At 32.9% G+C, this 24095-nt stretch overlaps 14 protein-coding genes across 14 annotated transcripts; 9 read left to right on the top strand and 5 right to left on the bottom strand.

Moving 5' to 3' along the window:
- The first annotated feature begins 674 nt into the window (after window positions 1-674).
- On the top strand, window positions 675-2995 carry SIP5 (Sip5p). The gene has a single exon (XM_020192407.1). The coding sequence runs from the start codon at window positions 1134-1136 to the stop codon at window positions 2505-2507; it is 1374 nt and encodes a 457-aa protein (XP_020050294.1). The 5' UTR covers window positions 675-1133; the 3' UTR covers window positions 2508-2995.
- A 256-nt stretch (window positions 2996-3251) lies between these two features.
- RPP1A (ribosomal protein P1) lies at window positions 3252-3795 on the top strand (the record flags this gene model as incomplete). Its single annotated transcript, XM_020192406.1, has 1 exon — window positions 3252-3795. A coding segment is annotated over exon 1 (332 nt), but the record flags the coding sequence as incomplete, so codon positions are not given.
- A 487-nt stretch (window positions 3796-4282) lies between these two features.
- RPS16A (40S ribosomal protein uS9) lies at window positions 4283-4851 on the bottom strand (the record flags this gene model as incomplete). The annotated part of the gene is made up of 2 exons (XM_020191469.1): window positions 4283-4690; window positions 4849-4851. The coding sequence occupies 2 exons, from the start codon at window positions 4849-4851 to the stop codon at window positions 4283-4285; spliced, it is 411 nt and encodes a 136-aa protein (XP_020050292.1).
- Window positions 4852-5978: 1127 nt separating this feature from the next.
- SEN34 (tRNA splicing endonuclease subunit SEN34) lies at window positions 5979-7312 on the top strand. The gene has a single exon (XM_020192405.1). The coding sequence runs from the start codon at window positions 6010-6012 to the stop codon at window positions 7177-7179; it is 1170 nt and encodes a 389-aa protein (XP_020050291.1). The 5' UTR covers window positions 5979-6009; the 3' UTR covers window positions 7180-7312.
- A 1819-nt stretch (window positions 7313-9131) lies between these two features.
- On the bottom strand, window positions 9132-9391 carry ASCRUDRAFT_73708 (uncharacterized protein). The gene has a single exon (XM_020192403.1). It carries the CDS (start codon window positions 9377-9379, stop codon window positions 9197-9199), a length of 183 nt encoding a protein of 60 aa, XP_020050290.1. The 5' UTR covers window positions 9380-9391; the 3' UTR covers window positions 9132-9196.
- A 573-nt stretch (window positions 9392-9964) lies between these two features.
- Window positions 9965-10908, top strand: ASCRUDRAFT_53302 (acetate uptake transporter family protein; the record flags this gene model as incomplete). The annotated part of the gene is made up of 1 exon (XM_020191119.1): window positions 9965-10908. The coding sequence occupies exon 1, from the start codon at window positions 10126-10128 to the stop codon at window positions 10906-10908; it is 783 nt and encodes a 260-aa protein (XP_020050289.1). The 5' UTR covers window positions 9965-10125.
- Window positions 10909-11878: 970 nt separating this feature from the next.
- Window positions 11879-13395, top strand: ASCRUDRAFT_73706 (acetate uptake transporter family protein). Its single transcript, XM_020192402.1, has 2 exons — window positions 11879-13257; window positions 13372-13395. Exon 1 carries the CDS (start codon window positions 12361-12363, stop codon window positions 13117-13119), a length of 759 nt encoding a protein of 252 aa, XP_020050288.1. The 5' UTR covers window positions 11879-12360; the 3' UTR covers window positions 13120-13257; window positions 13372-13395.
- Window positions 13161-14722, top strand: ASCRUDRAFT_100890 (Homocysteine S-methyltransferase). The gene has a single exon (XM_020188519.1). It carries the CDS (start codon window positions 13484-13486, stop codon window positions 14522-14524), a length of 1041 nt encoding a protein of 346 aa, XP_020050287.1. The 5' UTR covers window positions 13161-13483; the 3' UTR covers window positions 14525-14722.
- Window positions 14723-14920: 198 nt separating this feature from the next.
- Window positions 14921-16642, top strand: ASCRUDRAFT_78940 (uncharacterized protein; the record flags this gene model as incomplete). Its single annotated transcript, XM_020194317.1, has 1 exon — window positions 14921-16642. The coding sequence occupies one exon, from the start codon at window positions 14921-14923 to the stop codon at window positions 16640-16642; it is 1722 nt and encodes a 573-aa protein (XP_020050286.1).
- Window positions 16643-18053: 1411 nt separating this feature from the next.
- On the bottom strand, window positions 18054-18302 carry ASCRUDRAFT_17259 (uncharacterized protein; the record flags this gene model as incomplete). Its single annotated transcript, XM_020189471.1, has 1 exon — window positions 18054-18302. A coding segment is annotated over one exon (249 nt), but the record flags the coding sequence as incomplete, so codon positions are not given.
- A 584-nt stretch (window positions 18303-18886) lies between these two features.
- Window positions 18887-20079, bottom strand: ASCRUDRAFT_68027 (RNA-binding domain-containing protein; the record flags this gene model as incomplete). Its single annotated transcript, XM_020191468.1, has 3 exons — window positions 18887-19877; window positions 19955-20034; window positions 20077-20079. 3 exons carry the CDS (start codon window positions 20077-20079, stop codon window positions 18887-18889), a joined length of 1074 nt encoding a protein of 357 aa, XP_020050284.1.
- Window positions 20080-20650: 571 nt separating this feature from the next.
- ASCRUDRAFT_68026 (uncharacterized protein) lies at window positions 20651-21176 on the bottom strand (the record flags this gene model as incomplete). Its single annotated transcript, XM_020191467.1, has 2 exons — window positions 20651-20703; window positions 20768-21176. The coding sequence occupies 2 exons, from the start codon at window positions 21174-21176 to the stop codon at window positions 20651-20653; spliced, it is 462 nt and encodes a 153-aa protein (XP_020050283.1).
- A 335-nt stretch (window positions 21177-21511) lies between these two features.
- SGF29 (Sgf29p) lies at window positions 21512-22681 on the top strand (the record flags this gene model as incomplete). Its single annotated transcript, XM_020190221.1, has 2 exons — window positions 21512-21819; window positions 22231-22681. 2 exons carry the CDS (start codon window positions 21512-21514, stop codon window positions 22679-22681), a joined length of 759 nt encoding a protein of 252 aa, XP_020050282.1.
- A 222-nt stretch (window positions 22682-22903) lies between these two features.
- Window positions 22904-24091, top strand: MRP7 (mitochondrial 54S ribosomal protein bL27m; the record flags this gene model as incomplete). Its single annotated transcript, XM_020194315.1, has 2 exons — window positions 22904-22944; window positions 22999-24091. 2 exons carry the CDS (start codon window positions 22904-22906, stop codon window positions 24089-24091), a joined length of 1134 nt encoding a protein of 377 aa, XP_020050281.1.
- Window positions 24092-24095: the final 4 nt, after the last annotated feature.

Here is a 24095-nt window from a genome sequence, read left to right as displayed (position 1 = left end):
CCGATAATGTCTTGTCTTTTTTTTCCTTTAATGATAAATATAAAGATAGAGATAAAAACAGCTTCAATTTTTCTTCTATTCTATTCTACTTTGTTTTTGATTTTTTTTTTTTGTAATGTACTTTTAAAATTGTTTGATTAAATTTTTTACTTCAGTTTTTATTAATTTTCCCTTCTTTTTGCGTTAATTGACTTTAGTTGTTATTTTACTAGTTTACTATTTTATTACTATTTTTATTTAGTTATCTATTTACTTATATTTTGTTGGCTTTAATAGTTTGTTTGGTTTTTAATTTACTCCTGAAAACTCCTACAATAGCAGTAGACACTTAGAATCACCTAATTTCATCTCCAGTTTTGTTTTAGTTACCTTAGATTTAGATTTAGTTTTAGTTTTACGTTTAATTATTCAATTGTTTTTCAAATCCAGCTGTCCAGAGGTCTGAAAAAGGGGGTCTGAAAAAGAGGTTCAGATAAGCAAGGTCTGCTAAAAGGGGTCTTCCGATAACAGATGTCTGTCACATGCATTTATTATCACGTGACTATTACTGCTTGGCGTCTGAGGCAGCAGCAGCAGCAGCAGCAGCAGCAAGACCGACACAGGGCCGTACTTTCCGTGATTCCCGAGATGCTTGTGGTGCGTGGCGCACGCACTTTGTTGCGGCGCTGCTGCTGGCGGCACGCGTGTGTTTTGTTTCGTGCCCGGCGCTGCGCTGCGCTTGTTTTATCGTGGGATCGTCTTTATAAACCCCAGCTCTCCATCTCTTCTTCTCTTTGCTTCACTCCTGTCTTTGTTTTTGTTTTTGCTTCTGCCTCTGCTCCTGCCTCTGCTTCGTCTTTTGCTCTTGTTCTTGCTCCCATCCAATTAGTGTCTGTGTCTTGTCTTCAACCATGGGTAATGTTCCGGCAAAGGAAGATAGGGGAAGTCCCTACTACGACCACATCTATTCACAGACCTCAAGTTCAAGAAGAAGGAATGGTTCCCTCAGCGCTCTAAACGCGAGAGAATTGATTAACGCCTCTTCAATCAATTCCAAATCTAACAAAAAATCATCCAAAGAAAAGGAAATCTTAAAGGAAAACCACGTAAAATCACTAATAGTCAAACATGATCAAAATGTCGACGGGGGATATATGGCTCCTTATGGAGTATATAATTCAAATTTAGATTACAACACTGAGATAGTCAAAAATCTAATAATTGATAGAAAATTAGCTCCTTTTTACACTCCTCTACAAGATTTCGATCATAATTGGTCACAAGATAAGTTACTATCTATATTGAAGAATAACAATTTGCATTCTGAATTTCCTGAAAACTTGGAGGATTACGACTCTTCTCTATTACCCAATTTACCTGATAAATCCTCAAAACATTATCAAAAGAGATTGCAATCAAGACAGTTTGTTCAATCTCTATATCTAAAAAGAATCCAATGGCAAAACGATGCTCAACAAAGATTCAACAGAGAAAGAAAGTTATCCTACATAAACGGTTTCAAAAAAGAAAATATCCCCTCGATTGATCTATTATTGAATTTGTATAAAAATCCAATTGAATGTCCAATATGTTTTCTATTTTATCCAAACCATTTAAATAAATCTCGTTGCTGTCTACAACCAATATGCACTGAATGCTTTGTTCAAATTAAAAGACTAGATCCCCATCCTCCTCACGATGAAAATTCCTCAGATCTAAATACAAACTTGCAATCAAGCTCACCACCAAACCCCCAGTCAAATTCACAATCAAACTCTAGTGTTCAAGATCTAATCTCTGAACCAGCAAAATGCCCCTACTGTGCAATGCCTGATTTCGGTGTAACCTATAATCCTCCAAATAATATCAAAACTGGTACCGCTGGTATAAACCCCTGCGATTATTCTTCTTACCCCAATAATTTATCATCTACTCCGATATCTGAAGACGTAATACATATAGATTTTCCTTCTTCCTCCAATAATAATAATAATAATAATAATAATAATAATAATAATAAACTCTTCTCTGATAACCATTCAACTGCTGAAAGTCGCTCATCGAAAAATTCTTCAATATTCATCCACTCTCACTCAAATTCAAATTCAAATTCAATTTCAAACTCAATTGCAAACTCGGTAAACTCTAATTTCCCAAATTCAAGCTCAGCGTCTAATGATAATCAACTGGCTCCATCAGACATTTATCAAAGAAAAAGAAGATCTTCACTACCTGCTTCATCTCCTTTAGTTGTCACCACTGATTACATAAGATCTGACTGGGAATCAAAATTAACATCTGCTAGAATGAGATTAGCAAGAAGATGTGCTGCTGCTTCAGCTATACACGCATCTTCTTTATTATTCGAAAATCATGAAGGCTCATCCTCCACTAATAGAAGAAGAACTGATTCCACAAATGATCTTGAGCAAAGAATGATTGAAGAAGCCCTACGATTGTCTTTATTAGAAGAAGAAGATAGACAAGTCAAAGAAAGACAAAAAAATAAAAATAAGAATAAGAATTAAAAAATAAAAATAATAAAAATAATAAAAATAAGGTTAAAAGTTAATTAAAACTTTATATCTCCATTTTTACAAGATAAGTTTTTTTACCTGTTTTAGATTTACTATCAATCTTTTATCAAATCAGTTTTTATTATTTAACGCTTTTGAGTTTCTCTATTTAGTTTCATCTTCATTTCTGCTTTCAATTTATTTTCAATTTATTTATTATATTTGTCTTCAATTTACTATTGTTTTTACTTTTATCTTTATCTTTATTTTAATCTCTATTTTAATCTATCTCTACCTTTGTCTCAATTCCTATCCCAATTTTTTTTATTATTTATACTATTTTTACCAGTTTCCCTTTATCTTGAAAATATAAATACAATCTTTATGCTTTAATTTCCGGTTATTTTGATACATTTTAATGGTTATTTATTTACTTGGTCCCTCTTCATATATATCTCTGAATGAACTTATATGCTTCTTACACAACAAACGTCTTTTTTTTTTCTCGATTGTAATTTCTCAAAAACGACAATACAGAAACCCTAATGCATTTCAAAAGCCCTAAGTCAACAAATATTGCAAAAAAACAAAGAGCTTCCCCTTTGGGGCTCGAACTTGAGACCTTTTGTGACTGTTAGGGCTGATGATTAAAAACAAAACTAGAGCCCTATTTCATTTCACCTGACTTTTCAACTGCTTCATCTCTTTTTCTTATTGCAACTCAATTTTTCATTATATTTCGTCTGTTTACCAACTGTCGATTGCCATTTAATATATAGCTGATCTAAGAATAGTCTGCTAATTAGTGCTTAAAAGTGATTATATCTAGTTCAATAACTATTTAAGAAATGTCTGCCTCAATTGAAACCGCTTTATCTTACGCTGCTTTAATCTTAGCTGATGCTGATGTCGAAATTACACCAGAAAAGTTATCAACTTTAACCAATAAGGCTGGTGTCCATGTTGATAAAATCTGGACTGATTTATACGCTAAGGCTTTAGATGGTAAGGATCTATTCGGTTTATTAACTCAATTTTCTGCCAGTGCTGCTGTTGGTGGTGGTGCCACTGTTTCAACTGGTGCTACTGGTGGTGCTGTTGCCGAAGATGAAGCAGCTAAGGAATCCGAATCTGAAGAAGAAGAAGAATCTGACGATGATATGGGTTTTGGTTTATTTGATTAAATTACATCTACAAGTGCAATACTTTTCAAGTATATTATTTTGTATCATTATTTAAATTGAATAAAATTATTAAAATTCAAATAAATGGGAAATCTAAGGTTTTTTTGCTTTAAATTTTTTATTATAATTCATTAAATTTATTTTTGCTTATTTATAAAATAATTGTAATTTGTGTTTTTAATGATAACTTGTCTTTTTTGTTTTTAATGATAAACTTGTTTTTTCGTTTTTTCGTTTTTTCGTTTTTTTTTTGGTTTTAATAATTTAATTTAATTCAATTGTGTATTTTTACTATTTTTCCCAATAAGTAAAAATCTAAAAATGCAGATATACAGGATTACACTTCGCTAGATATGATTTACAAAACGATTTTAAAACTAGCGTTTCACTTAAAGGCTGTTATTTTATTTTGTTTGACATTTTGGAATCTAGATATGTTTCCCGACATTATTAATTTACTGTTATATAAAAAAAAGAAACAGAAACAAAAAAATACAGATCTTTAGTTATTTTGATGTTATACAAATGAAAAATTTAGTAAATATAATAAAATATAAGTAAACAAGTAAAAATCCAACTTCCTTTTTTCTGTATAAAATTTCTCTAACGATAAGATTTTTGGAATCTGGCACGAGCACCACGTCCACCAAATTTCTTTGGTTCCATTCTTCTTGAATCAGCAATTAATAATGTTCTGTCATATTGGGTGAAAGCTTTTTTCAATTCATTTTTGGATTGTTCGTCAACAAATTTTTGGTGATAAGCAACTAAACCCTTAGCGATAGCTTGTCTGATAGCATATACTTGAGAAACATGACCACCACCAGAGACACGAACTCTGATGTCAATATTAGCGAATTTATCTAAACCAACAACTAATAATGGTTCATAGACCTTGAAACGTAAAATTTCTGGTTCAACTAAGGTAATTGGACAACCATTTACTTTGATCAAACCTTTACCAGCTTTGACATGAGCAACAGCAGTGGCAGTTTTTTTTTTACCAAAAGTCTAAAGTTTTGAATAATTCAATCAGTTAGTATTTCTTAATGAATGAAAAAAAATAAAATAAAATAAAAAAAATAGCTTATTTTATTCTAATTTTTTTATAATTTTTATTTTAAATATTGAAGAATATAAATAATACTAAGACATCAAAAAAAAAATACCATATTTTATTCAATCATATTTATTTAAAAATAGTTAACCTTATCAAATAATATTTTCAATTAAAACTAATTTTAGGTATTATCATTCAAATCATGTATTATAATGATGTTTTGTGAAATTTCATTACTTTTTATATTCAAATTAATTAAAATAAATGTTTTATAGACAGAAGATTGTTTTTCTCATTAAATTTTTAATAAATACTGAATTATTTTTAATTTCTTTTCCTTCTTTTTTATTTTCCATTTTTCATTGTTAAATTCAATAGAAAATATAAAAAATGCTTCTTAGAGTGTAAGAATAATGCATAATTTATAAAATCTTAATAAATATGATTATTTTTTTTTGGTCTAATTAATGCATATTTTGATCAATCTTTTAAAAACAATATTCTGAATTGAAAATATTGAGCCGATTGTATTTTTCAAATGCTGAGATTGTTTATATTTTTGGTCAATTTTCTTTAAAAACGATATTCCTCTACATATTATAATTGAAATTGAGTAATTTTATAGTTGAAATGATACAGTTATATTATTTGTTCAATATTTTTCAATTACGTTTTTTTTCTATTTCTTTCAGTAAATTCTGTTGTTTTTTTGTAAAAAGTATTTCAAAGTTTTTAATTCGTTTTCTTAACTCGTTTTTTTGATAAACTCGAAGGATATGAGTTGTTTTATATTTTTTTTTTATCTTGATAATTCTTCCATATTTGTTTCATATTCTTTTCATATTCATTAAACGATCCTGGTTTTATAACATACTTGGACACTTGGAACAGATGACATTTTGTATTATTATAATATTATATTATTGTTATCCTAACTTGGTTCAGCCAATATCTCACAGCACTTTTGCAACTGAATTTTATTTTCATAAATCCAAATCGCCATACTAACCATCTTGTGAATTTCAGACCTGGAAAAGTAACGTGACCTAGGCCCTCAGTGATGGAGCAAAATTGGTTTTTGAGAGCTGAAAGCAGTCACAGAGCAGTTATTTTGTGGTTGGAAGCGATGTATCTATGTTAAAGAACCCTGTTATATGTCCCGTGACTGTGGTTTTGGTGCTGATTAGGGCTAAGATTTTTTTATCTAATCAGATTTGGTGCATTATAGTAGCGTTGAAGATAAAATTGGAGATAGCAATCAAATCCTAAAATGAACAACCATGATAAGGTTGACATCGAAATCATTGGGAACCGAGCGCTAGTGTTTGATTTACAAGATGTGAAAAAGTTGAGAGAGTGGAATATTGCTGGGGTTTTATCGGGCACACTAGCAGTTGCTCCACAACAAAATATTTTTCTAGGGTTGCCTTTGCAATTGACAATTGAAGAGGTATTATATTTGGTTGCTAGCAAGAGATGTTATTTAGTGATTGATAAGTTACTATTCAGGAATCTAATTGCTTCATACACTAACAACGTTGAGTTGTTGGAGATGATATTGAAACAAAGATTGGAAGATTTTTTGGAAGGGATTAAGAGACGAAAATTGAAAATCGAGAAAATTCAAAAATTAAAGAGAAAGAAGCCTCATGCTGAACCAATTAATCTTGACGATATAAATTCTTTTGAAAACCAGCCCTTTTACAATGAAACAGATTTCTATCTGGCAATTGATGTAAATGATATTAACCTAATCTTTTATAAAAATGAGATCAATTCAAAAAAATTACCAAATTACGATACAATTATGGAAAACCTTCGAATTCGAGATCAAAGTATTCAAAAGGTGATATTATTTCGATTAGTTAAAAATTACATTTATACTAAATTACAAATTGGTAAGAAAGTGGATGAATATGAGATCACCAAAAGACTAAGTAATTTTTGTATCTATGATTCAATAACAGAAAATTCAAATTATGAAATCAAATATGATTTTTCTAAATTTGAAGAATATTTAAATGATTTGCAAATGACATTTTCGTTTTACAATAAGATAATATTACAAAAACAATATTTTTTATCACCTGGATTAAGATTTGGAGGGAAATTTGTTGGATATCCATCAGATCCCTTAAGGTATCACTCTCATTTAATTATGAATTTTTTCGAATACTATAATGAAGATATTGGAATGTTGAATATTGTGAATGGTGGCAGGCTTGCTACTGGCGTTAAAAAATTATGGGTGTGTATTGGGAATAAAAATAAGAAATCAGCCAGTATAAATGATATAAATAATATGGAAGAAAAGATAACAAAAACTGAAGAGGAAATTGACAAGGATATCAATTCATTTGTAGAAGATGTTTTTGAATCAAAGGATGAAGAAGATAAAAATATTGTTGGATTTTCTATTGAATGGGCAGGGTTTGGTTAGGATTAATTGTTAATATACACTTGGATGATTTAAAGGCGATTGAGGGGGTCTAAGAAGTATATATAAAATTTAAATATGATTGTAATTTATAATTTCGATACAAAATATAGGAATTTATTAAATTGAATAAGCAATAGTTTATGTCCAATTTATTATTATTGTTGTTTTTAAGAAAAATTGATTGATGTTTTGCTTATATTTCAGTTGCGTATACATCATCAAGGAAAGATTATAATAGACATATGCCGATTTATGCACGTCTCACAAAAATAACATAACGGCTAATGAATCTAAATATCCCCAAGTATATGGATGTGTTGTTTCCTTTGGTTCTTTTTGAGTAAAGGAAATAAGTCGTTGTGTTGAATAAAAAAGCAATTGGGTGGTTAGAAAAAAGGGACTCATAAGGATGAATACTTTTGTATTTAAAATATATTAATACTGAATAAAATTATTTAATTCCAGTAACCTGATATCTTAATGGTGCTGAATAAAAAGGCATAAGAGGGAAAATGAAAGAAAAGTTTGTTAATACTAACACGATTATTTTAAATTAACTAAAGCATCAACTTAAAAGATAATAAGATGGGGAAACATGATGGATTTCAATTTCAATTTCAAAACAAAATGATAAATCAAAAATCGTCACTTAAAAGTCACATAAAGTACAGTTGAAGCACACTTAAAGCAAACCTGAAGCACACTTTATTAGGCAGTTAAGGGCTCTTGTTTATTTTTGAGAACGAATGTTTTAGTAAAGACTAAGTTCCTACACTAAGTTTTTTTTTCTCAATAATAAACTAAAAAAATTATTTGTACTAAACCTTTGGTATTGTTATGATTTCAATTGATGCCTTCAAGTGTTGAAAATAAAACTTAAGAGCACTTTTTGTGTTTCAAGAGAATTGTTTTTGTTGAAAATGCAAAGGACCCCTACCACGAAAAGAGCCGTAGTATATTTCGGTTTTTCTCACGGTTGCTCAAACAGATCCGTTTTGTTTAAACGTAAAAAGACGGATATGTTACGGACATAGAAGCGGAACCAAATTTTAAATAAAGTAAATTTCCCAACCCGAATAGTGTCTTGGATGAGTTACAGGTGACCTGCATTTAGAGAGGTGTTCACCTGGATGTTGTTGAATTGGGAAAGTGGAACGTTTGTGTAATACACAAAGGTTATATCAGATTTGGGATTTGGAAATAGAACAGCGTCCGTCTTGAAAAAGTTATGACATCTTACCATCCTTTGTCTTTTGTTAAAGAAAGAATCTTAATTCCTATTATCGCTAACCAAGTAATTAAAATGGAGTGAATGGAATGGAGTGGGTGGGAAGATGAAAGTCAGTAGAGCAAAGAGAACCATTTTCACACTACCCTCAAATTTCCCTCGAGATTGTTTATTTTTCATTGCAAATATGCAGCTATATAGATTGCTAGAAATGTGTTCTCAATGCTCTGATTTCTAGGCAGCTTATCCAGCAGACAGAGGTGGCAGACAAAACAAAATCAGCAACAAAGAAGGCGCGACAGAAGAAATAGACGCAAAATAGTATCTAGCGCGGCGGAACAGTTGGAAAAAATCCATCTGGTGGTCCTTCTGGTGGTCCTTCTGGTGGTCCTTCTGGTGGTCCTTCTGGTGTCTCTTGCAATGGTCTTTTTGGCGGCTTTCTAGGACAAGACATAGCGCCTTCGTGGTGCTTCGGTTGAAAGCAAAAACAACAGCAGCTCCAGCCAGACTTGAGCAATGAGGGGCACTCAGCCGTTCTGGGCAACAATACCGAAGAGCGACCGGGCCCCAACCACCACATCAGGACGAGCTCCGCTGCGATTGGCTTGTAGCTGTTTGCGTCTGCAGAACTTGACCAAGATGTCCAGGTGGTTTCGAATATGGCACAGCACGCTCCGGTTATTGGAATGGACAAAGAAGCATTATCAAGATTCTTTGCTTGGTACGGTTATCTTGCAGTTCTGTTTGCAGGGTATTTGTATTATTTGGGTTTTCGTTTTCTTGGTTTGATTATTGATCTGTTTTTTTCAGGGCCAATTTGGGTGGGATTAGCGCGCAATTTGGTGGAGCCAACCTGGTTACGTAAACATTGGGCGAAACGCTGGGTGGAAGTGTTTTCAAGAGATATTTTGATCTCAGCACACTGATTGGGCTGCAAGAGTGCGGTTTGTTCTCAGTGGCAACCCTCTTCATTTTCCTGCTGAGAATTGTCTGCATATCGAGCTCTTGGCTTCTTCTTAGCTGGAGCTGTCGTTCTTTTTATTTTCTGGGTAGCGCCTGTTTTTGCAGAAAGCACGTTGGGAGAATTCCTTATGCTCCGTTCACCAGCTGTGGGCTTTGTAAGGTCTTTTTCTTCATGCCCAAAAGCAGCGAGTTTACTTTTAACATTTCTTTTAAGATGAATTAAAGTTAATTTAAATTATTTAAAGTTACTTTAAAAATTTTTTATTTTAGATTTTTTGCAAACTTTATCTTCCACTGGATTAGTTGAATATATTTGTATAAGTATTGAATTTCCCACATCAATTTATTTTTTTTCATCAAAACCTTAAACTATCTAACTGAATTTATCTCTTCTTTGATAATTATTCACCAACATAAAACTAAATTCCAAATTACTATATAATAGATTGAATAGCGTGTTTTTTACCTATTTTATTTTGTTTTCTTATCTTTTTATTTTGTTTTTTTCAAAACTACTCAGCTCTTTTAATCATAATTTACTTTACTCTACTCATTCCAGTTGGTTTTCAGTAGATAAAAAAAAATAAAATAAAATAAAATAAAATAAAATAAAATAAAATAAAATAAAATAAAATAAAATAAAATAAAATAAAATAAAATAGTTTTCTCTAATCTTTGTTTAATTATAACACATACTACACTATTGACTATCAATCCAATACCCAAATTTAATAATCCACTAACTCTATTTCAAAATGTCTTCAGGAAAACCAACCTACGATGATATAGAAGGAGCATTTTCTTCTGATGAAGCCTTTGGCGTTGCAAAGATTGCCACCTCTGGAAAGAATAATGAATTCATACATATTGGCGATCAGAAATTTCACAAAGTTGAATTCATGCAAGCATTTGCTGGTACTTTAAATCCAGGTATCATGGCCCCACCAACTCATAAATTCGCCAATCCTGCTCCATTAGGTTTATCTGCTTTTGCTTTAACTACATTTGTATTGTCTATGGTCAATGCTAGAGCAATGGGTATACACAATCCAAAAGTTGTAGTTGGTTTGGCTTTCTTTTATGGTGGATTTATTCAATTGTGTGCTGGAATGTGGGAGATTGCTGTTGAGAACACATTTGGTGGAACTGCATTGTCTTCATATGGTGGATTCTGGATGTCATATGCTGCCATACAAACAGATGCATTTGGAATTGCTTCTTCATATGATGATGAGACAGAGTTGGCTAATGCCATAGCTTTCTATCTTTTAGGTTGGACAATATTTACTGCCATGATCACTGTTTGCACTATGAAGTCAACAGTTGCTTTCTTTGGAATGTTTTTCCTTTTAACAATTACTTTTTTGCTATTAACCATCGGCGATTTCACAAGAAATGAAAACTGTACTAGAGCAGGAGGTGTACTTGGTGTTATTGTTGCATTTATGGCCTGGTACAATGCTTATGCTGGTATTGCTACTCACGAAAACTCTTATTTACCCATTAAACCATGGCCATTGACAAAATCAAAAAAATAAGTCTAAACTACTTCAAATAATTTAAAAACTCAATTTTTTTTCTTTTGTTTCGTGCTTTATTTTTAAAAACTAGAAACTACCAAAATACCAATATCATAATATCAAAATATTTAAATGCAACATTCTAACTGCTATTACTGGAAAAAAAATAAACAAAGAAAAAAAGCAAACTATTATATGATGATTACTAATGATACAAATACTTATTCTATTCTATTTAATTTAATTTAATTTAATTTAATTTAATTTTACTATACATACATATTTTTTATATAGCTTTTTTCATTTTTTCATTTTTTCATTTTTTTATTTTTTTACTTTTTTCGATTTAGACTAGGAAAAACTGTTTATTATACAACATTTTTTCGCTTTCATTCAATCTTAAATATATCAAACTTAATATATTCCATGGTTTATGTTAGTCAGTCTTGCACAAATGTTAAAAAAAAACAACCAAAATAGCTTCAAATTATAGTTGTTCTCTCAAGCCATTAGTGATTACGCATCTGATCCGATGGAACGCAAAAATCAATTATGAGGTGATATTAAATTTAAACAAGCAAATCTTTCAAGCTGGAAGAAAACTTTTGGTCCCAGCAGAAAGAAACAGAGAAAACCTTCCAGCATCAACCAAAAACAAAAACAATAGCCAGATCTTTCCGACTACCGATTTAATTGATCTCGACCAATATGGCCCGGTCTCCGCACCAAAGCATCTATTATGACGACAAGACAAGACTTTTTCAAACTCTTGTTTCTACAATACATGCATCATATTGCAGCAATAAGCTTGTATAGACTGACCCGCCAGCTCCCTTGCCCCTCCCCACACTGCACCCCTCTTGCGCGCACTTCACCTCACGCACCCTCAGGCTTCTCGATAGAACCTTTCTCTTTCAGAAGCCCAAATATCCAGCAAAGGCTTCACTCAACTCGCAGTGCTAACCGTCCTAACAATGCTAACAATGTCAACAGTCTAACAGTGTCAACAGTGCTAACAAAAGTAATACTGCCAACAGAACTCTTTCAACTTTCGTTTCGGTTTGGGTGCTCTTTCCTTTGATACCCGGTTACGATCCAGACTTGATTAAGCACAAGGCTATTAACATTTAAGAGGTTTTCTTGCGTTATATTTTTCTTGGTAAATGATCCAACTCCACTTCAGTTTTCTTTTGCACAAGTTAAATTTGAGGATCACATTGATTGAGCTGAAGTGGTTTTTTTATCTGGTCTTAATGACTTTTTTCTTTTACTTTTCTTTTAATTGTTTTTTTTGTTTGGCCTTATTTTGCAGCATTTGTTATATAAAGAAACAAATTTCTTCAATTCTGCTGGATGTTTTGTTCTCTCGTCTTTCTTTGTAACATTATTTCAGCTAACCTTGGTTAATAAATACACTGGTTCTTATTTTTTACATTGTTTTGTTATAATTGCACTATTATCCTTTAGGAAATGTCTGACGTCGAAAAAAATATTTCTCACTCTGGTGATGAACACCAACCTATTACCACTTCTGGTGCTCAAAATGAATTTGTTCATATTGGAAACATGAAAGTCAGAAAAGATGAACTATTAAATGCTTTCGGTGGTTCGTTGTATCCAGGTATCATGGCCCCACCAACTCATAAATTTGCTAACCCAGGTCCTTTAGGTTTATCTGCTTTTGCTTTAACTACATTTGTATTGTCTATGGTCAATGCTAGAGCAATGGGTATACACAATCCAAAAGTTGTAGTTGGTTTGGCTTTCTTTTATGGTGGATTTATTCAATTGTGTGCTGGAATGTGGGAGATTGCTGTTGAGAACACATTTGGTGGAACTGCATTGTCTTCATATGGTGGATTCTGGATGTCATATGCTGCCATACAAACAGATGCATTTGGAATTGCTTCTTCATATGATGATGAGACAGAGTTGGCTAATGCCATAGCTTTCTATCTTTTAGGTTGGACAATATTTACTGCCATGATCACTGTTTGCACTATGAAGTCAACAGTTGCTTTCTTTGGAATGTTTTTCCTTTTAACAATTACTTTTTTGCTATTAACCATCGGCGATTTCACAAGAAATGAAAACTGTACTAGAGCAGGAGGTGTACTTGGTGTTATTGTTGCATTTATGGCCTGGTACAATGCTTATGCTGGTATTGCTACTCCTCAAAACTCTTACCTCACTGTCAAACCGGTTTTCTTACCAGGTGGTAGAGTATAGAAAAGAAAAACTTGTTATATATAAATATTCTTTGTTTGTTACTATCTTCCTTTTTGTGATTTACAATTTTTATTTTATTTTCATTTATTTTATTTTATTTATATTTTTCTCTACCTTTAAATTTAGAATCCTTTATAATTGACAGCCTAATATATATTGAATCTTTTTACATCCAATTTTAGTGATTTAAAGTTTCAACCTTCAAGTATGTATATGCACCATTTAAAGTTTCTATTAAACCAAGAAAAGGGTTGGAAAAAAAATAAATAAAAAAAATTGATGAGATATTTTTTGTAGCTTATTGATTGCTTTTTGAATCAGCTATTTTTCTTAACTTGATCCTTTATCGCTGTTTGTTGTGAACATGGATATGACTGTTAATAATATATCAACTATATTGAGAACTACCTCAGATGTTTTATTTTTTGATGGAGCAATGGGCACTGAGTTGGAAAAAAGAGGTGTTGATGTTTCAAACCCTCTTTGGTCTACAATTGCTCTATTAAATAACCCTTCAACAATTAAAGAAATTCATATGGATTATTTGAAATCGGGTTCTAATATTCTTATAACATCCACTTATCAAACTTCTATCAGGGGATTGATTCAATATGATAAATTATATTTCTCAGTAAAACAAAACTGTGATGATGTTATTAATAAAAGTGTGGAATTAGCAAATAATGCCAAAATTGAATATCTCCAAAATCAAATTCAAAATCAAATTCAAAACCAAAAAACAATCAAGCCATTATTCATTGCAGGCTCGATCGGTCCGTATGGTGCTTTCTTATCAGATGGTTCTGAATATACAGGAAATTATGGAGACATCAGCATTGGCGAATTGAAAAAATTTCATTATGAAAGATTAAAGTTGTTAATTTTAAATAAAAATTGCGATTTTTTAATATTAGAAACAATGCCTAATTTTTTAGAAATCAAAGTTTTAACTGAACTAATTGAAGTTGATTTAAAACAAAAACTAAGTGTTAACAAACCATATATATTATCGGTTAGTATCAAAGATCCATACCATCTAGCTGACGGAACTAGTATCTCACTCGTTACTGATTATTTGAATAACAAAAACTTTTTTGACGACGGTAATTTGATATCAATTGGATCCAATTGTTTGCCATTAAAGAATTCAGTTTCGTTTATAAAAAACCTTAAAAATGCAATTCCAGATGGGTTTCCAATATCAATATACCCCAATTCTGGAGAAATTTACGATGGAGTGAAAAAAAGTTGGAGCCCCGATTCCGAAATACTGGGAAAGGAGAAATTGGATCAATATAAATTGGAAAATATATCCAAAACATGGGTTACAAATGGTGCACGAATTATAGGTGGTTGCTGTAGAGTCGGTCCTCAAGATATAAAAAGAATTGTATCTTCCTTTTGAAATATCGTGTTTCATTTCAATTCTTTTATTACATTGCAAATAATAGCATATTATATTACCTCTTTCCGTAAGCCAAGCCAGAATTTTGAGCAGACTCACAAAAAATAAAGTTCTTGGTAAAGGATTTCCAAAAGAACCGTTGTGGTGGAGTTTTTGCTTTCAGTTTCTGCTGCTTTTGCTGCTTTTGCTGCCTTTTGTGGTTTTGCGTCAGGTCACAAAACTATTCTCTAGAATGTAGATTGAAGAGATTGCTGTTTTCCATTTTTTTATTTTCTTTATATCATTTTATCTATAATTATTACCAATAGACTTAGTTCCTTAGAATTAATCAATCAAATCCATATAAATTCAATCAGGAAATTCTTCTCAAATATCTTCTCAAATATCGTGCCGAAAATGTCATATTCTTTACATAATACTATCTCCTACTTTAAAAAACAATCAAACTCAAATGATTCCAATTCAAAAGCCAGATCGGAAAAACCTCCATCAAATGAGCTCAAAAATCATCAAAATCAGAATAAAACTTTAAATGATTCTGAAAACAAAAATCACATTAATATCAAAATTAAATCATTTAGATCATCCAAAAAGGTCAAAAAATTAGATGCTAACGACACCAATTCAACCATTGACGATGCTTCTCCAGTTAAAGAAACCAAACAATACAATTCAATTAAATCTTTTTTTCAAAGACAAATAAAAAATATCAAAAGTATTAAATCAGTCAAAAATTACAATGGTTCAATCAAAAAAGAAGAAATTGAAAATAAATCATTACCATCCTCATTACCAGCACCATCTTCATTATCATACTCACTATTATCCCTATCTCCATCTCCATCTCCATCTTCAGCATCATTATTATTTCCAAGCTTTAAAAAATTGGGAAATTTGAAATTTTATAAATCTTTCACAAAAGAACATCAAGAAAATTGTAAATTTGATGAGTTTGACAACGCACATGTGAAAGTCCAACACATATGCTCAAATGAAGAAAAACCCAATTTAAAGGATGAAAACAAAGAATATGATGATCACTCAGATGAAGAACTTTTTGCCGAAAAACTACAACAAACAATTCGATATAACGATTATCCTAATAATAATTATCCTGATAACAATAAGCAAAAAATCCCTCCAAAACTCTCCCAAAAATTCAAAAGAGTGAAATTTGAAATATACGATCAAGTCAAGTATTTTGATAAAATGAATCATACAAAAGATGCCCCAGGGTGTAAAAGATTACCTCCGTATAGAAGAAAACCAAATAAAGGAATATTAAAGGAAACCTCGAACAATGGAAGGGATATGAAAGATGATGAAAGAATCAAAACTAATGAAAATAAACACTATTGTTATATCCAGAACAAAACCCTTCAAAAAGAGCTGACTGATGAAATTATGGAAAAGCTTGATAATAATGTGGAAAAAAAATCAGACAAACATAAACTCCAAGAAAGGTTATACAAAGAAATCATTAACAATCTCTATTATGGAATGGGAAATCAAACCAAATGCAAATACGATAATTCCATCAACAAAAGCAGCAACGATCCAAGTGAAATGGTTCCACCATTAAAAGTGGTCAAGCATCACAACACACATCCAAATAAAAAGATTAGACCATTAAGAATGGCCAAACATGATAACCAACAGGAGATTGAAGCAACAGCACCATTGAGATTGTGCAAGCTTTATAACAGATATCCAAGTAAAGATATCAGACCATTAAGAATGGCCAAGCATCGAAACAACAGTAATCCAAAAAGTTTGATTGGTGAGATTATGGAAAAACTTTACTATAGCATCAAAAGTAAATCAGACGAATATAAACTTCAAGAGATGTTACATAGAGACATCATGAACGATCTTTTTTATGGAATGGGAAATCAAACCAAATGCAAATACCATAGTTCCATCAACAAAAGCAACAATAATCTGGTCAAAGAGATCATAGCATTGAAAGTGATCAAAAATCGTAACAGAAATCAAACTGAAGCTACTGCACCACTAAGGATGATAAACCCTGGTCTCAAAAAACGAATCGAAAATACTGTACCATTAAGGGTTATCAACCATAATAACCAAAACCAAATGAAGATACTGTGCCATTAAGAATAATCAAACATCGTAACATAAATTCAACTAATGATGGTAGCACAATAAGAACGGTCCACTAACGAAACCAAAACAAATAAAAATTGAAACATTGAGGCAGGGGGTTATTTAAAAAAATTCCCAAAAAAATAAAACAATTATCAATGACATGTCCAATGAAAATTGATAATGATAGTAATGATAAAAACAGTTTCAGATGTTATTAGCAAGCAAAAGCTAACATAAAATAAGAAAACGGATGAACAGATGAATTTGAAAAACCTAGCTGCTCTAATTTAATTAAATCCAAGCAAATGCCACTATATGAAGGTGCACGAGAAGGTAATCATAATGCTGTTGTTATCAACTCCTGAAATCCAATCATCGAACATAACAGCCATTACTTAGGGCTCATGAGCCAAGTTCAGACAATTGATGCTTAGTTTGTTTAAATCAAATCCCGTTGTGCTTAAGCAAGGTGCCTTTCACTTGTGCTAATATTTTTTTGATTATTTCATCAACTCTTATAGATATCAGTTTTTGCTTCTTAATCAATTTTTATTTTTCAACCAATATTGCTATCTGTTTATCTTTTTTTGCTAAATCATGGTTATTTTTTATCAGCTTTTTAATTTATTGTTTTTCATTAAACTAAAGATGGTTTTTTAATTTATTGTTTTTTTCAGGCAACCTCACAATTTATTTCTAAATTATTTTAATAAACACTTGTTTGGAGTTTATGTTCATTGGGATGGTTCCTTTAAAGGTGATAACTTATTTGATTTCATCTTGAATATAAATGCAGCTTTTATTCTAAACTTTTTTCAATTTACAATTGAATCTCAGAGCATTTAGTTAAACAAGTTATAAAAGGAACATTAACCCTTGTTTATTCTTCTATTGATAAATGATAAGCTTTCTGATTGAAAACTATATTGGTTTAATATCAATTGGTAATTCCCAAAGAGAAAAACATAAAAAATAAAACAATTTGTTTTAATAACGATTTATTAAATATTATATAACCTGAGAAATTTGAGAAATCTGATAAATCTGATAAATTTGATAAATCTGAAAAGTGGTGAGTGAATTCACACACAAACGATAATAATTAAATCAGCAGAAAGAATAAATGAAGTTGTTAATAGATAGTAAAATGGGATACCATTAGAGTTCATGCAACGATATGGTGGGATTAAAAAACGCAGTGATTATAGGATTTGGAGTTGATAAATGATTTAAAATAAACTGACTGGAACTTATTACCATAGAAAAAAATACTCCAGATAATTCAGATAAGAATAAAATAATATAAAATATAAAGCAGAAGGTTATAGGGTTTCAGATATTGTGAGGGTGTGCATTTATCATTGAAGTTTTTGCTTCACTGTATACCTTTCTATAGGTTCAGGTTGCTATTAAAATTAGTGAAAGTTACAGCTCTCGGATCGAGAGGAGTTCCATCAGGAGCTATTTCGTTATCAGCCATTATTCTTCTGGTATAGAATAATCTTGCCTGGTCGAACGATAGCGACTTGTTGTCGTTCATTATTTTCAATATTTGTTTCTTGGAATGTTCGTCCAAACCAGACCTCAGATCCAGTTTGCTGATATTATTTGATTCCAAATCGAAATTGCTTGAGGATAGACCCTGATTAATATCGTTTTCAAAGCCGCTGACAGGCAAATAGCTGGAATTGGTTCTGTTGTTATTATTACAGCAGTTTCGGCAAGATTCTACCTTGGACACAACCCACTCTTTGAAGTCTGGATACCATCTTCTTCTTAAATGAAGCAATACCAAACCACCAACAATGAGAACAAAAAAAAACACCTTGAAAAAGTACTCAGGGAAGTATTCCCAATAGGACTTTGCAAAACCGGATGCCTCAACCATGTTGGAAAGACAGCCAAAGGACAACAATGGAATCCAATAAAATGTAATAAAATTGAAATATAATATGGTGCAATGTGCAAAAAAGATGACAATTAAGGAAGCAAAGCAGTTGCTTCTTCTACTCCAGCTACAACAGCAGCTCGGGCTATATATACCCCAGCATCAGCCTTCATTTCCCCCCAGCTGGCTCAGGCTGCGGGGCGCTTCCGGTGGCACCGGAACCATATCTTTGGTACAGACCGCTGGGAGCGTGTCGTTGCATGCGGCAGTTTGGGGAAGATGAGTTTTCATTATAAGGCTAAAGGAGAAATCATATATAAAAATACTACTGTTGGGAAAGCAGTTGACCTTTCCAGAGTAAACGACTAGATTTCAGTGTCCACATCGTTTTTGGAGGGTGGAAACAAGGCATATGAAATTCTTAAATCACGCTTGCCATACTCAAAACCGTCGAGCCTTTCAATGGCTGTGGTAGCATCATCTTCTTGTTCAAATCTAACAACTGCTGACCCATTGCCTCTTCCAGTCGAGTCAAGCTGGATTTTAGCTTTGTCAACAACACCAACAGTTTCAAACAAATCATACAAATCATCATCAGAGGTGGACCATGGCAAGTTGCTAGCAAAAATGGTATTACTCTTCTCTCCCAATCCTCTGATTCCTTCTGGGAAATCGTCTTCATCTTTGGGTTTGGATGATTGGCTGCGTGATGAGCTCCTTCTGCCAAAGTCTCTTTCGCCATCTTCATCATTGCTTTCGTCTGGTGGATTGAATTTACTTGCTCTCACGTCTAACTGTCTGCCTTCAACTTCACGGCCATTGAATTTCTCAATCGCCCTATCTGATTCTTCTTTGGTAGCAAAACTGACAGTTCCATATCCTTTGGAACGACCTCTATAATCTTCAGCAACATCTGCACGAATGATATCGCCAATCTCACGGAAAAGATCTTTTAGACGTTGCCAGTTGACACTGAATGGCAAGTTAGCAACAAAAATCTCATACCCTTTTGAAGTGTTGTATGAGCCACCTTCTCTATCATATCGGTCATGTCTATCATATCTGCGATCATCACGACCACCACGATCGTATCTATCTCTTCCACCAAATCTTCCACGATCACGATCACGGTTACGATCATATCTGTCTCTTTCTCTGTAACGATCACTATAACGATCACGACCGCTGTCTCTTTGTTCAGGAGGGGGATTATCTTCTCTAACAAAGATTTCACGGCCTAAAAATGTGGTATGATTGAACCTGTCAATAGCTTTTTGCACGTCTTCTTCATTAACAAATTCCACAGTTCTAATACAAATCAAATTATAATTATTATTATTTGAAGACGTTAGTATTCTAGCAAAATTTAATCAAAAACAAGTAAAAACAAGCAAAGAAGGAAAAAAAAAATAGTTTCAGTTATTTTTACTTACCCCATACCTCTGGAAACACCATGGGATGTAACAATATCAGCTCTAGCAACCTCACCGACTAAAATACCGTATGTTAGCAACTGCAATTAATAAATAATGCAATATTAAGGAAAAAAAATAACCATATCATAAAACAAAAAACGAAAATAACGCAAAAAGCATCTTTGTGAAATTTGTGACAATAAACAAGCATAAAAATAAAAGATAGCTCGCAACAATCATCTCGGATAGATCTAAATTATACTATTTTGTATCAGATTAACATTGAGTGAAAATACAAAAAAAGAGAACCACAATAAAGATATTTTAAAATATTCTAAAATATTAAGAAAACAACAAAGCAGAATAATACAAACACTTTTAACAATTCTCATAAAATTAAATGTCAAAGCACAAAAGAAGAAAAACCAAGCAGAATAATATTAAATTAAAAATTATAGCTATTTTGATTTTTATTGTTAATTTTTACTTTTTACTTTTTGATCTTTATTTTTTGATCTTTATTTTTTGTCTTGTAATGTCTATTTTTTAATTTCTAATTTTTAATTTTCAACTTTCAATTTTTTATGTTGATTTGATCTATAATAAATGTTTCTTTTACCTATTTCTTTTATTATTAGAAATTAGACAGTTTGATTATTCCTATTTTATCTTTTTTTTTTTTCTTATTTTACTTATTTTCTGCAGTTGTAATGATCAATCTGATTGAATGTGTTTTAGTTGGGTTTTTTCAACTTTATAATTATTTCCTTTAGATTATAGTTATTTTAATTCAATTTATAAAAAAAAAAACCCCCCACAATTAATACATACCTTCTTTGAAATGAGTTTCTAGTTGAGACCACTCGCAGTCAAATGGTAAATTACCAATGAAAATACTTTTGGAATAGTTTCTGTTGGTCTTATCAGCAAATAAACCGAATTTGGAGTAGGATGGTGCAGGTCTTCTGTCTCTGTCATAAGGTCTGTCTCTAGAATATCTTTCTCTTCCATAACCTTTGTCTCTTCCACTGTACCTGTCTCTTCCACCATAAGAACGATTGTCTCTACCATAACCTCTGTCTCTTCGGTAGTCACCCCTGCTTCTGTCCCTTCTTTCATAGGAATCCCTTCCCTTGTCATAAAAATCTCTGCCTTTATCATGGGAGTCTCTTCGAACAGGAGAACGAGAACGATCACGCTCGTCCTTCGAGTAGTCATCAATATCCATTGCCTCAGACATGTTCAGTAGAACCAAGTAAATTAATAAAAATGATAACAAGAGATAAATAAGTTGGCGCCTGTACGGATGATAAGGTTGACTATGATGCCCAATTCAATTCTGAATAAAGCGTCTATCACAATCAATAACAGTCTGAGAAAGTTTTCAGTCTTGGACCAACAGGCGAAGAATTAAATTTTCAGCATTTCACTCACTTTTTTTCGCTCCCACAGCGGCACGTGACGGTGCAGGTGCAGTTTCCAGCGGTGTTTGTGGTGGAGGAGTAGCTTGGGCCTGGAGAGAGAGCAAAGCAAGAGATGAACTCAGGGTGAAGCGCAGGGGCAGAGACAACACAAATGGGAGGCAACTTGGAGGACAAATGGGACATCATCACCACGACGTTGCAGGACGTGTTTACCGCCAACAGGATCAACTCGTTGGATCCCTTGACGATCGAGGCCAGCGAGGCCAGGTTGAGCAGTTCGCCAGCAGACAGGTTGAAGGACTTGATTGCCACGTTGAACCAACACAGGGAGAACGTTGATCAGTGCGATCGATTGTTGGGCACTGTCTTGGAAAACGTCGATCTATTGATAAACGCCAAAAGAGCTTCTGCTTCTCCAAAACTACCTGGCAACAGAAGCAGCACCGGTCCAAGTTACAAGTCTGGCGACGAGGCGATGGAAAGCAAAAGAAACAGCCTATCCGATTCAATGCCAGGAGGTGGGCTCTCCAAGAACGATTTCAATCCAAACACAAATATCAGTGACACTAAGCTCAATTACAATTCTCACAATAATCACAATTCTCACAATAATCACAATAGTCACAATAGTCACAGTCTTCACAATAGCCATAACACCCACGGTCACAATATCAGTAACAATAACGGTAATAGTATCAGTGGGAGCAACAACAATAACGCTAGCACTAGCACTGGCCACAGCTATAATTACACAGGAAACAATCTCAACACCAATGCCATTGACAGCGATTTCAACAATGATGTAAACTCTACAAGTAAAAGAGACAATTTGAGCGGCAAGGCAGTACCTGCACCAATATCATTGAACAGAAGAGCCAAAAGCAATGTGAAAAAGGGGAAAAGTTACTTCACTTCCCAATATAATACATCAACCCCCATTGTGATTGGTTCTGAGGTGGCGTACAAGTTGAGAACACCCACTTCAAGTGACTGGATCCAGTGTGAAGTTACCAAAGTGATTGATTTGACTCATTTTAAAATCAGAGATCCTGAACCTGACGACAACAATTTCTGTCAGGTCTATGATGTGGACTGGAAAGAAATCATCCTAATACCTTCAGCCCAAGATGTTTCTAGTCTCAAAAATTATCCTAACAGAAGCAGGGTGTTGGCTCGATATCCCGAAACAACCACATTCTACCCAGCTGAAGTTATATCTTCCAAAAGAGACGGTCGCTGTCGTCTTAAATTTGAAGGAGAGGAAGAAGAAGGCAAAGAAACTGAGGTTCAGCGAAGATTTGTGCTTCCCTTTCCCAAATAACAGGTGTGTAAATGCTGGTCCGCTGGATGTTCCGGTACTGCAGGTAGGGGTCTGCTGCAACCAGCGTGTTTCTGTTGTTTGTCTTGTTTACGAGGGGTCACGTTTATATTTTCTGCTTTCTCTGTTTGAAAGAAATGAAAATCAGTGAAAAGTGGTTTTATCATTGGCGAAGAGTCTGGTTCTTGATCGCAAAGCCAAAAACATACACCAGCTTTTGTCGAGATGTCTGTCTTCAATAAAACCTTTTCGGCTGATATGTTAAGGTCTAGTTCTACCTTGAGATCCTGCTTACGTCCCTCCTTGCCTTTGTCCAACAGCCTACTATACAATGCCACTGGTGCCCTTGACTCTCTCCAGTTCGTGCGTACTTCAACGAAAAAAGCTGGTGGTGGTAAAACCAATAATTTTAATTCTGCTGGTCGTCGTTTGGGTCCTAAAAAACATGAAGGCCAATTAGTGCAAACTGGTGAAATCATTATGAGACAGAGAGGTTCCAAATTTTACCCAGGCGAAAATGTTGGTATTGGTAAAGATTATACAATTTTTGCTCTAGAGCCAGGTTTTGTTCGTTTCTATTTGGATCCTTTTCATCCAAAGAGAAAATTCATTGGTGTTGCTTTAAGGGAAGACTTGAGATTGCCAACTCCTCATTGGGAACCAAGAGTAAGAAGATTTGGTTACCAATTATTGACTGATCCTATTGAAGCCGAAAAGGAAGAGCGCAATATGTCAAGAAAGGAATACTTAGATTCTTCCAGAATTTTCGATCAGCTACAAAATCGTCAATTGAAGAATGAACAACTAAAAAAATTGTATGCTGAGCAATTGTCTCTGATTACTAGCGAATCCTTTTCTGAATCTGATTTGGATTTGATAACTGATAGATTGGTCTTGCTCTCAAGATATTGCAAAAACGGGCAAGCTTTAGAAGACGCATCTGGTTTAATAACTTTCAACCATATATATGATTTGAAACTAGCTGTTAAAAGAGGAGAGTTGACTCAAGAGGACTTTCAAACCAAAAAAGAAAATTACGAAAAATTATCTAATATAATTGATCCTCTTGTTGATTTTGACTCAAAATTTATGCTATATAAAAAACTATCAAAAGAAGAAAAAGATTCTTCTAAGGAAAATATCATTTCTCAGCTAGACTCCTTAGTAAAAAATCCTATTATAAATCTTGACACAAAAAAAAAAATATTGCAATTAATTAACCAACCATTTTATTCCCGAAAAGAAATAGTACAGTTGAGAAGAAAATACCTCAAACCTGTTTTGCCTGAAACTCTTGCAATAGCCAACAAACCTGGCAAGAAAACAATAGTAATTAAACGTTGGAACGACGAAAAACGAAGAGTAGACACTGTTATTAGAACAAAAGATGCCTTTTTGTCAAGACTCAACTAATCAG

Source organism: Ascoidea rubescens, assembly GCF_001661345.1.
Source record: "Ascoidea rubescens DSM 1968 unplaced genomic scaffold ASCRUscaffold_1, whole genome shotgun sequence".
Taxonomy (NCBI): Eukaryota; Fungi; Ascomycota; class Saccharomycetes; order Ascoideales; family Ascoideaceae; genus Ascoidea; species Ascoidea rubescens.
This window is presented reverse-complemented; position numbering and strand designations above follow the sequence as displayed.

Bases quoted from the DNA above. Each gene is read 5' to 3' on its own strand.
- SIP5 (XM_020192407.1), top strand. From the start codon at position 1,134: ATGGCTCCTTATGGAGTATATAATTCAAATTTAGATTACAACACTGAG.
- ASCRUDRAFT_73706 (XM_020192402.1), top strand. From the start codon at position 12,361: ATGTCTGACGTCGAAAAAAATATTTCTCACTCTGGTGATGAACACCAA.
- ASCRUDRAFT_100890 (XM_020188519.1), top strand. From the start codon at position 13,484: ATGGATATGACTGTTAATAATATATCAACTATATTGAGAACTACCTCA.
- SEN34 (XM_020192405.1), top strand. From the start codon at position 6,010: ATGAACAACCATGATAAGGTTGACATCGAAATCATTGGGAACCGAGCG.
- ASCRUDRAFT_73708 (XM_020192403.1), bottom strand. From the start codon at position 9,379: ATGAAGAGGGTTGCCACTGAGAACAAACCGCACTCTTGCAGCCCAATC.